The sequence below is a fragment of the Tyto alba genome, unplaced genomic scaffold, assembly GCF_018691265.1.
Source record: "Tyto alba isolate M040663 unplaced genomic scaffold, T.alba_DEE_v4.0 Super-Scaffold_13, whole genome shotgun sequence".
NCBI lineage: Eukaryota > Metazoa > Chordata > Aves > Strigiformes > Tytonidae > Tyto > Tyto alba.
This window is the reverse complement of record NW_024881275.1, coordinates 1476774-1489138: the sequence shown is the minus strand read 5'-3', so window position 1 is coordinate 1489138 and position 12365 is coordinate 1476774. Positions and strand designations below refer to the sequence as shown.

The following is a 12365-nucleotide window of genomic DNA, read 5'->3' as shown; positions in this document are numbered from 1 at the left end:
ATATACATATGAGTGTATATATAAGTAAAATCACAAACTCGATTCTGTTGTAATACAGTATAACTACAATAATGATGTCTACTCACAGCAGACCTCCCCACTCAAATTCTGTTTTTTATGTATTTCCAACTACTTATTATGACATCAAATTTCTTCTATGATCAGAAACAATTACATTTTCACAGCCACACCACTTATTCTATGGCCACAGCAGCGCACCATGAGAAAGAAGTAATTTCATTTGCCCCAAAGAGTAGGTTGTCTTTCCATTTCCTTTCTTCCACTGACGACAGGTTGGTGTTTCACATCCACATTAAAATCAGATTTGGACAGATGAGTATTTACTAACTGGAGCAGTAATAGCAACATGAACATTTGAGTTTTGCGTAGAAACACGTATTTTCCTATGAAACTTTGATCATTTTAAACTGAAATTGTAACAGATCACCTTTCTAAATGCAATGGTAGTCAGTGTATTTAGATTTCTGCACACAGTGTAGTTATGACAGACATCAGGAGAAGTATAAAAACTCTGAGAGTTTGAACAACATGTGTATCTCCTGTACTCTTGATGAACACTGCAACCAAGGACTGACAGCTTGCTGCTGTCCTTTGACAGGATACAGTGGGGTTTAACAAGCCACTTTGTGCAAACTGAGCCCTGACAAAAGAAACTTCCTGCAAAACAGCAAGATTTAGTGACAGACCAAAGTGCCCCATTTACCACTCCCGTGCGGCCAGCTCCAATGCCTGGTTTGATGTCTCCAAATTTGAGGGAGATGAGCTTTAGGTACCCAAGCTCAGGGTACTGACAGCAGACTCTCTCTTTAATTATTCAAAGAAAGAGTGAAAACATTCCCTGTTCATATTCACGGTGGAGAGGCTCACAGCTTCAGTATTTCAGCCAACTTAATAAATTTAGATGTTCCAGAAAGTGTGTCCATGCATACATTTTTACTCCTAGTGAGACTCCCCCAGGCAAAAAACAAATAGGGACTCTGGTCTTGTTTGTAGTTCATATGATTTTGGAAAAAAAAATAAATATATATATTCATCTGGGAAACACAATGTGATCTACAATAATGCTTGGAATTTTCAAAATTTAACAGGAAAATAAAAGTTAATATTAATGAAGCTAATGTTTATGGAGAAATAGCAGTTTCATTTAAATCGCTAACAATTAATTCACTAAATAGTGAACTATGACTTCACAGAGTCTGATGTCTGAAAGGTACTAGTTTGTTTGAATTAACGCTCCTAAAGTTGGTTTTATTTTATTTTGGTTTTGGTATCGCTTTTCTTAACCAATAACACTAAATATTAGTAACAAAGCAACTCCTTGGGTCTAGAGCTTTGTACTTCTAAAAAAGTTACAGGTGTAACATATATTGATATGTGGAAGTGAGAACAACATTAATTTTATATTCATGATATGTAAAGCATTCTTGAAATATTCAAAACAAATTTCGGAGTAAATATGCAGTATACAAGGGGGGCGAACAAAACTTAACAGAGGTAATGTGTGAGAAGCTCAAAATAGATCCGTAGTTCCCTGACTGCATTTTGAGTTGTATCACTTGCTTATGTTATTTGTACAGCCGTAAGTTAAAGAAAAAAAAAACCAACTTTCCATCCCGTTTGTGTGACATTTAAAACTTTTTTTTTTAATGTGAATAAACGTGATTTGCAGTATCTTCATAATGCAAAGTTTTAAATACAAAAAAAAAAAAAAAAAAAAAAAATCAGATCCACCCCCCTACCAACACTGTATTACCTCTCAGTCTAGAACACAAGTACACCACAGTGACTGACAGTAATATGAAGAAGATCATACCAAAAAAGCAGCGAGACTTCTTGGGGGAGAATCCCAGTCAAAGCAACTGCTAATGTAGTAGGCGGCATTTATGAGCACCATGATACAACGCTTCATCCGGATAAAGTTTCTTAACAGTAGCTGTTAAACAAATGAAAGAATAAAAATGTGTCACAACTCCAAAAGCTTCAGAAAAGGCTCTTGCTTACATTACCGTCGTCCTTAATTTCAGTCACAACTGAGAAAACAACATGTGAAGGTCTCTGGCTCACAAATTGAGAAATATAGTTTAAAATTTGAGAGACTTGGAAGAGAGTTGGTTGTGTCAATTGATATTTGTTGAATATAATTCTAAACGGTACACAAACTGTTGTTCAGTGTTAAAAAGCCACTTGCAAAATTTCACAAATTATTTTGTTACTGAGGTTTTGGAGTTTTGTTAAGTAGGCAAGACTTTCCCCATTCTCAAGTATATAACAAATGTTGGCCTTTCATAATGAAAAGATGCTATAGGACACTAACCTGAAACCATGCAAAATTACTGCTCTAATGTAATTAAGATCACCTGCTCCGTTTACATCCAATTTTTCCTTCATTCATAACAAATTTGTCTGATGTGATGTATTATGTTTTTAAGTATTTATCAAAGTAACTTTAACTGCATACATTCAATCTATATAGAGATGAGATGCAACAGCACTGGGCTTTGGTTCAAGATAACCCTTAAATCCTCTAAAATGGCTATAGACTTGACCAAAAAAAAAAAAGTGAAGAAACCAGTGAATTATTTAATCTGTGTATTGAGTAGCATAAAAAATGCTAGGTAGGTAAGACACATTCACTCTCAGAAAATGTGGATGTTTTAAAATGCAATCACATCAGTCATACATAAAGATTCCTTTTTTCCCCCCACCATAAGTGGTATTGTGTTGGGGTATCCCTTGCAAGCTAATTTAAAAACAAACAAACAAACAAACAAACAAACAACCCCGAAAGTGAGTATTTAAAGTCTACTCCTCCTGCCATCTGCAGAAAGCACAATTCCATTTTCTGTTATGAAAGTGGTTAGAAGAATGAATCTTGAATAAAGGGCCTTGCTGTTTCTTTGCTGGAATATTAGCGCAAAATGCAGATCTAGCAACCACCTTACAAGAGTAAAGAAAAAAATATTTTGCCTCTTGAAATCCTTTTTAACAAAATACAGCATAGAACTGATGCAAAATTCATCCAGCAGGTAATTTAGTTTATGCTCAAGTCTATAAGCTTTCAGGAAGATAAAAAACTGTTTTGAGACCTCTGCCTTTTCAGTGAAAACAAATACCTTGCTCCCACAGTCCAACCAAAAGCCCAGCTCTCTCCATTTAAAATACATCATTTGTGGAACATGAAAAACTGACTCAAAAGTAGACTAAGTGGAGGAAAAGGTAAGATGTGTGTTTAAATATTCTGTACCAAAAGATTTAAAATGTGAGTGGCAAAAATATCCAGGAAAAGAAGAAAAAAGGTTCAGACATTCTGTACCCACAGGACTCTCAAAAGTAATGCAGAGTCTTAGTCGGCTTTCACCATTGATTCCAACCTCACTCAACTAACTTATTTAAAATTTGGCTCAAAGAATGCTGAAAGACTCTCCACCCTGCAACAAATGGAGATCTTTCGGGTCAAGGTTAACAGCAAAAATTTATGCAAGACTTAGTTTACATGCACCTGTGCTATAATCTGATATGTGTGGAACCTGATGGTTTCAACTGTGTTCTTATTCACGTATTTCATGGAAATTAAGCTGCAATTTATAGAGGAGACACAATAAACCCATGTATTTTGTTTCTGCCTTTTCCGACCTATCATATTCTTTTGTAAACAGGTAATGAAAATGTTATTCTTTACCCTCAGCAGTATGATACCAGATATTTGGATGTGCACACTTGATATTAAGGCTTTCGGAAAGGATTAGTGTTTCCTTACTCTTTACCTGCTTAGACAGTCTGTTTTCCTCTTCAATGTACTTCTGTTCTTTGGGCATTAAGGTTCGTATGCTGGCTTTCACCTATGCATTGAAATGTGTGTCAGTATTTCAGGCTTACTCGCTCCTTACTAATAACACATGCTTCAATTTGCAAAAATTACGAAGTTTCAAAGTCATGGCTGCCAAGCTGGCGACACACAAACGTACACAGAGGCATGAGTTGCTGCTCTTTACATTAGCAGCAATAGCAGCGGCAGCAGCAACAAAAAGAGTGGGTGTGCCAGGCAGTGGCAGAAGAGTATTCTGTAGTATACATCAAGGTTTAGAGAAAATGAGGAATGACAGAAATTCTCTACAAATCAGGAACAAAAGCCTTCATGAAACTGAAGTCTTTAGCAGTACAAAAAAGCCAAAGTTAAGACTTACAGCATTAAAAATCACATCTATTTCAAGATAGATGACCCCCTTTGTTGGCCCTGTCAGCTGCTTGTTTTTCAAGACGTAGGCTTTCTGTTCACCATTTTGAATCTGCAGGAAAAGGACATGACAGCCGTCTGTCTCGCGGTCTCCGCTGAATACACCCCCCCGGTGACCCCTGACCCCCAGCTGCTGAAACTGACAGAGAACCCAAAACAACTGTGGCAAGTCTGACAAGTACCTGTTCATTACCAGGACCGAGTCTGTCAGGAAAAATTAACTATCATGGGATTCAACATGGCCGTGAATTGAGTATGTTAAAATTTTAGTGTTCTTATTACAGACCTTGGTTGAGAAATGACAGACACAGAGCTGCAAATCTTTTTTTTTTTTTTTTTTTTTTACCCCCCTTTTTTTTTTTTTCCCCCCTCACCCCCCGCCACCCCCCTCACCCCCCCCCTTTTCAGCAGGAAAAATTCAGAGCGCTATGTCAGGTGAATGAAACTTACAGACAGCAACGGTATAGCAACTTTGCCTAGAAAGTCAGCACTCCGATCGCGGTCTTCGTCATAAACTGTCACTTCAAGCACCGAGTGGATGTCTTTAATATTGCTGCAAAGGGAGAAGCGCACACAGAAGACAGAAGTCACCTACACCAGCGGGTACCAAGGACAAAAGCGTGAAAGGTTAGCAAAAACAGACACCCGTCCGTTTTTCCAAGCCATGGCAGAGAACAGAACTTAAGTAAACGAGGCACATCTATACCCTCCCTATAACCGAAGCGCTTCCTAAGGGCTGCGGCGACTCTCCCTGCGAGGCTTTCCCAGCAGAACTTCTCCGAAGGATGTTGCTTTAAATCTCCTACCTGGGGTCTGCGCCGCCAGAGCTGCAAGGAGAGCGAGCGCGGGGGGATTTACAGCCGCCAGCAGCAGGACCGAGAGAGCCTTTAAACACTACCCCTTAAGCGCTGCTGCCCTGGCAGCAATTCTTGCTGCAAACGCTGCGAAATCTGCAGGTTCGTAAGCGAGGATGGTTACGAGCTCGGCCAGCGCATCCCCTGCACTGGGAACGAGCGCTTTCGTTCCGTAAATCCTCGCTTAATTACAGATATGCAACGGTCATTGCAACGGATCGGGAACCAGCAATACGAAATGATGCATTTTTTTTTTTTTTTTTTTTTCAGCCACCACTGTTTTTCGCCTGTGAGCAAAACCACACAATGCACGACAAATGTCACTGTACATTGTAAACTCTTGAGTGAAAAATTCACATTCCTTATTCATTCAGACAAAAAAAAAAAAAACAGAATTGTTTGAGAGAACTCATCTTTGATCAAATGGCTGATCCAGGAAATATTAGTTCAAGCAAATCAGTTTATCTTCAGTAAAATACACACCTCCAGATGAAACTGGATTGCTAGCCCACAGTTAATGAACAAATCTGAGGACAAATAAAATAGTCAATGCGAACACACGTAGAAGAGAGGTGAAAACTCTCCTTGAAGGCCTTTTGAGTTTTTATGTTTGATTCCTGATTAGTCTTTTGTCCTCTATAAAACCAGGCAATTTCTTACGCAGAGGACACTGGTGAGCAGTAGAGGTTGATTACTTATTGGCTCTATTTGTAGATAATTAAAAATAAATTAATGAAGAATTTAGTATGGTTTTGCAGATACGTAAATGAGAACTATGCTAATAAGCTAATGAGAAGTACAACTGTTGTGAGTGTTTTTCTTTTGTTCCGAGTTCATTCCTGAGAGCTCACTGCAGGGCAAGAAAAGCTAAGGATGCCAAATACATGAATGACAAATTTAGAAGGGAAAAAAAAAAAAAAGAAAAGAAAATTAAAATCAGACTGAGTCTTGAGATCATGGGCAAAGTATAGCATTTTCATTCATGATAAAGTGAAGTAAATGTACACAAAGTTAAAGCTGCTTTTGCAGTGGATTGTTAGCCCATTTCAGCAGCAGGGAAACCTGCAGCTGATCAGCCTTCTACCCATTGGTGTCACGCTGCAGTCACATAGAGACGAGCAGGGAGAAAAAGAAGGCAACTGAGCAAGACAGAAAACAGGAACATTTTGTTTGGAAAGGACTTTTTTCTACTGTGTCAGAGCCTTCTACCGTCTCCAAAGTAACAGAAGGATAAAAAAAAAAAAAAAAAAAAACAACTGCATCACTTCCCAATAAATTAAATGTTTAAGACTGCATTTGACCCAGCAGCAGTATTGTACTTGTATGGTATTATATGGTATTGTGAGAACTGCAGTTGGTAAGTGGGAATAAGAAGTGGAAACTAGCTGATCATAATTCAGAGAAGTGTGACTACATTTAAAATTCCTTCCTTTATATCGTTATCTAGTGTTTATTAGAGTTAACAACCACATTTTAATGAAGGCCATAATCACAATATCCCTTTTTTCCACCCAAACCCCACCTTGAAACTCTCACTGAAGCTGGCAGGAGTGCTTACCATTTCTCCTACCCGGTTTCCAAGAAAGAAACCTTGCTTTTTTACTTTTAAAATGGTACCTCTTCTCTAATTTTCTTCATGTTTTTAATCCTCAGGCAAGTATTAAGCTGTTTGGTTTAGAAATATCAGTGTGTCATCGCTATCCTTCTTCGGAATCAGCAGTAGGTATCTTTGATTCACATGTATATCCCCTTCAAAAAAACTCCACCCCCCCCACACTCACAAAATCCGAACACCTACAATGTGAAGATTTTGTTCCATTCTGGATTGAGGTTCTTGTAGACGGTATGGGTCAGCAGTCTGTCATTGTTCAATTCAACTACACAAAATGGGTCACTTTTACCTGTAAGAGAAAATTTGGGAAAAAATTTATGAACTAAGAAAACCTACCATGAGCAAGGTTTAAATCAAAATTAGTTTGGGGTTTTTTTTCTTTTCCTAAGCTGCATTGTAATACTCTCAGGAATTAATTCACGGAAGTCCTATGGTCTGCATTATATTCAAGATGATCGTAACAGGCTGTTCATCTCCGTAATCCTAAAAGAACATCTTTTTTGTCTTTAAAAAAAAAAAAAAAAGAGAGAAGAAAAGGAAAAAAAATCACCATACAGACTTTTCTGATGAAAAAACAGCATGTTCCTAAAAGGTGCCAAGCACCCTTCTGAGACAGCTAAGAGAACTTTACTTTAATGGTGCCAATCCTACACTGACTGTAATGATAACATAATTAGAGCATTTTGATATGTAGGAAATGTATTATTCTGTATTATTTGTAATAACATAGCACCTATGATACTTATCCAAAGATTACTATGCCCTACATGTTTCATGCTGTACAAATCCTCTCCCCAAAATCAAAAAGCCTTAAAGACAGTCTCAGATAAAAGCCTAACACCAGAGAAAACGGGCAAGTACAATTAAACAATGAGGCGATATCAGCTGGAATGATGGGCTGTAGTCTCAGCACAGCAGAAGCTCAAACGCGGTTGAGATTTTTGTATACATTAAAGCACAATGAAGTAGCTTTGCATATATTTACACGAAGGTCCCTCAGCATGAAAGCCACCACAGGAGAAAGTATGAACACACTGCTTTGAAAATGTAATATGTAGATAATGGAAACGGTATCCTAGACTGGATATGGAAGTTGATTTTTTTTTTTTTTTCCCCCTAAGCTAAAGAATGGGGAAAGGAAGTATGTGTGTGGGGGGTGGGGGGCAGTGACCCTGAATGTGAAATAAGCAGCTTATAGCCGATGACTGCAGGTGAGCAGTGCTCAGACACCAAGCAAAGAGCAAGAAAAACCATCCTGACCAAACGTTCAGGGGGAAGACATGACACCCATCCTGGGCTTTTTCTTAGATATCCACCAGGCCAAGGTTTGTGTATGGAAACGAGAAGAAGGAAAGTAGACACCTGAATCTCGTGCTTAACAACGGTGTGTTTGTGTAAATAAGGAGCTCTCTGAAGAGGGAGCAGGCAAAAGAAGGGAAAATTGGTATCTCCAGGGTTTCGGAGCAACCCTGAAATTTCCGGGAAGGGTAAGAAGGTGCTGCGAGGGAGATCTGAGGAACAGTTATGATGGAAGGAGGAGTAAGGAAAACATGAGGGGCATGGTGAGAAGCCAGCTGCAATACAGAGGCAATAAAGGGAAGAAATCACAGTGTGGAGTAAATTATTTAACTCGTATTTCAAATTATGACAGCAATGACAAACACTATAAATGCTGGCCAAGACAGAGAGATGCTATCCTTCCTACCTATTTTGATTTCCTCCAGTAACTGAAGAGAACAACATTTGCCTTCGGCACAAAATACAGAAGCATGCACTATTTTCATGTAAGGCTACAGATATATAAGTAGAAAGCTGTAGAGTAAATTGCTGCTCCCAGAACCCAGGGGAACTTTTCTGATGGGAATTAACAACTGAGTTGCATGCTACAGAGTGGTTCGTTCTCATCTGGACTTTCTCTGGACAGGAAAGTGTTTGAAAGTTATTGAGTGTTGGCATTGGCCTTCCACAATCAAATCTAGCACACTAAGCAATTGTATTTCACAATGTCTTCAATAATTCTGTAATGCTTTGTCATGCATTGTAAGAAGCCATAAATTGAGTAGCTCAATAGGGCTACATTAATGATATTAGGGAGGCATGTAATTTGTTTCATACCTTATACAAATGACAATGAAATCAATATTTAGACAAAGCTGTCTAGGGGTCACATCTCCCAAACTGCAGTATTGATTCAGACTACATCAGAGGTTAATGTGCATATTATTAACTTTAATGATAAAGAATAATTGTTTTAAACACATTGTGAATTACCGTTAGAGTTGATGTTTACCTTCTCTAGCAAACAATATAACACTGAATCTTTCCCATTAAACTTGAAAAATTATTAATTCATTAGTCAGCAGAGATGGATATATCACACCTCTCAATGTTTTCCTATTTCACAAGCCTAAAAGGTGGTAGGAAAGTAAAACATGTTTATTTAGGTTCTTCAGGTTTCAGTACTTGAAGAAGAAAGGCCCAGAAGATAGCTAAAACAACAAGGCAGAACTGACACAGCAGGTGAGCTAGGTGATATTTTTTTATCTCCTTTTTTAAAGTATCATCAATCATATTTGCATATGATGGTACAATGTGATTTGTGCTTATTAATCACAGACAGACACAGGAAAATGCACTGCAGTGTCTAAAGGCCACCTCCTGTAAACAAAGAGAAAGTATTTACTACATTCATTTATTTTCTGCATCTGTTGACATGCACTTTTTCAATGACTCTCCTTATAGATTTATATGGATATCAATCCACTTAAGAACGATAAATAATATGTAACATCAATCACAGAGGTCCTCGATCAAAACAAAGACAGTGTTGAGAAATAAAAAAAATCCCCCTCTCACACTCAACATTTCATGCCTCCTCCCCCCTATAACTTGAAAAATAGTTCGAGGTGAAATATGACAAAAGGAAATATTGTGAAATGGTACCAGGGAGGGCCCAAAAACCATGGTTGACAAGTAGAAGGTTCTCCACTAGAGAACACTGATTTTACCATAGGAGGAGGCTATGAAGTTCCCATATGCAAAGCCCTTCACCATTGCCTATGGGCACTTCTTCCATATGCTAAAACACTCATAACCAAGCTGGGTATCTGAAAGGCAACACTCATTGCTGACGTGCTAAACATATGGTATGTGCAAACGTTATTTGGATACCAACCCAAATAAGTGAACATGATCCAGAAAGACAAAGCCAGAGCAATGCACAAGTACTTGGTGAAACTCATATCCATCTGTCATCTTTCAAGTTCTCGTTATTAGAAAGAATAACTGCAATCTTAACTCTCACTGACAGCCATGGCAACCTGCTGCATCGCAAGCGTGTTCAAAATAATGGGATCATTACCAAAGAAAGCCTTAAGAGAGCACTAAAATATTAAAAGATGTTGTCTTTAGGTCTCCTTTGTCTTTAGGAATACCAAGGAAATCCGAGAATTTACACTATATTATTCAGAACCAGTACCTTAAGCACAACACATACTCTAACCAAGGCAGCCTCAGATGACTTCTGTCAGGTTAATGCAACTAGCAATTTCAAACAGGAGATAAGTGGTTTTCCTCATTTTTATGTAAAAGAACCATGTGTTCAGAAAAGTATGCACTGTCCATCTAGCGGGTCTAAAAGTACACTTGAAAACATTCAATTAGACTGCCTAAGCTCAATTACATCATTCTAAATTATGTTGTCAGCACAAGTATGCCTTTCACTACAGACTGAATCACGACTGTCAAATATCACCATATATCACCTGTCACATGTTAAAAAATTCTGCCCAAATCCCTGTGTCTGCTGAGGATCTTCCAACTAGCTCCCTGTTCCATGAGTTTTGTAGGCTTCCAGCTGCTGTTCCAGGGACTTCAGAGGTGCTTAACTCTACTGACCAGGAGGACATCCACAAACTTCTCAACACAGCCCTAAAAGTGTGCTCAGTGCTGTGCAAGGGTAAGATGACCACCACCTACTTAAGGCACTTACACATTAAAAGCGTGCTCCACCACCGCAGAAAACAGCACCTACCATTTTGAGTAATCCCATGACCTCAGTGGGACTAATCACTATTACACCTAGGACTGTTTGAAGGAACTCATGATGCAAGTACATAGTAAAAACCAGTGAAGGACACCTTCCAACTTACTCAAATCAAACCTGCAGTAAACCTCAATAAGAAGTAAAACAAGTCTCATTAATCCATTCTGTTGCTGTAGTATCTTACGCTTTTTGGACTTTACTTGTACAGTCCTAAGGGCTGCTTAAATGACAGAAATAAAGTGGTAATTTACATAATATGCATAATGATCTGGTAGGGAAAGCAGCTTCTCTTTTGACAGATCTCCCTCACCTTTTTTCACCCTTTAGCCATTACAGACCTGGACTATCTGAGAATGTCCCCTAGAAGGAATTCTACTTTGTAATGTAAGCTACCAACAAAAAAAATTAAAGAACTACTTACCTTTTGAAGCTTCCCATTTTATTCATCATGCCACACATTGCATCTAGTTTGACAGAGATCCTTTTTGTGCTATGCTGTATTGCATTTAATCTTTAGATAGTTGGCAAGACCAGAGACCAAACTGAGATTGCTTTACTTAGATCTAAGTAAAGTATGTTACTTCAATCACCACCGTGTCCCTCGCGTTGCACATTATATACACATTAATTAAAATGTTAGCCTTTTACTTGTCACCTTCCTTCTCAGAACTACCGCATGCCCCTGGATGAACTGTACAGCCATCAACTGAATCCAGACCAACCCTAAAACAGTGGTGAAGCTGCAAGAGAGGCTAACGAGGAACTAGCAAAGTCTTATGTTATTTGCTTCAAATCTCAAAGTCCCCCACAGCCAGGGAAGTCATTCACAAAAGAAATGAAGTCAGTTTGGAGCTCAGATTCATTATCCGGATCTCAGAATGCTGGCTGCTGGAACAGCTTTTTTCTCCTACAGGTATATAAAATGCATTTTCCCACCATAGAAAAGAGACATAAATAGTGACAGTTTTTAATTGCTTCTCAAAAAATTTAGGATATCAAAACAACAAAACCTCAACCTCCACACAATTTTAGCTTCTGAATTTTCGTACCAAGCAGCTACAGGACCACATCACCTCACAGTTTTGCTGTGTTTTTCACTTAGAAAAGTTTGGGAAAGGCCGTTTCCACCAGCTGCAAGGCCACGGGACTTCCACATTTATAGATCAGCTGGCTCTCTCTGCTGGAACTCCTCAGCAAGCACGAAAGATGTTAGGCGGGTTGTGAAGCCCTGTGCACTGATGCTTTAGGGCTGGTGGACCCATCTCAGCCCATCTTCCAGGCTGGAGGTGAGCTGGGCTCTGCCCAGTCTGGTGGGCAGCAAAAACAACAAAATGTTGGGCGCCATCCCCAGTTCAACTCTGAAAGTACCGCTTTTTCATAAGAAACCGAATGAATGACATGTGACCAATTCAAGTATCTTTTGTTTGTCTAAATATGAACTTTACTGGAATATTAGACCTGTCAAACCGCAATACAATATAATTTGTATTTCTGGGCAAGTAAAACAGATACGTCTTTCAATGGTCCCCGAGAGGGAAGCTGTCCAATAAACAGTTTTGATTCTTGGTTGATTGTTTTCCCAGCAAAAATTCATTGTGG

The 12365-nt window shown here is 38.7% G+C and overlaps 1 protein-coding gene across 4 annotated transcripts in view; it reads right to left on the bottom strand.

Annotated features, from left to right (window-relative positions):
• MCTP1 (multiple C2 and transmembrane domain containing 1) overlaps nucleotides 1-12365 on the bottom strand; it is a 278549-nt gene that overhangs the window by 91993 nt on the left and 174191 nt on the right. For all 4 annotated transcript variants that reach the window (XM_042787788.1, XM_042787789.1, XM_032993082.2 and 1 more), the window contains 5 exons: nucleotides 6908-7010; nucleotides 4706-4808; nucleotides 4206-4307; nucleotides 3786-3860; nucleotides 1835-1954 (listed from right to left, as the gene is read on the bottom strand). In XM_042787788.1, coding sequence (XP_042643722.1) covers nucleotides 1835-1954; nucleotides 3786-3860; nucleotides 4206-4307; nucleotides 4706-4808; nucleotides 6908-7010 — 503 coding nt within the window. The remainder of the gene's footprint in view (nucleotides 1-1834; nucleotides 1955-3785; nucleotides 3861-4205; nucleotides 4308-4705; nucleotides 4809-6907; nucleotides 7011-12365) is intronic.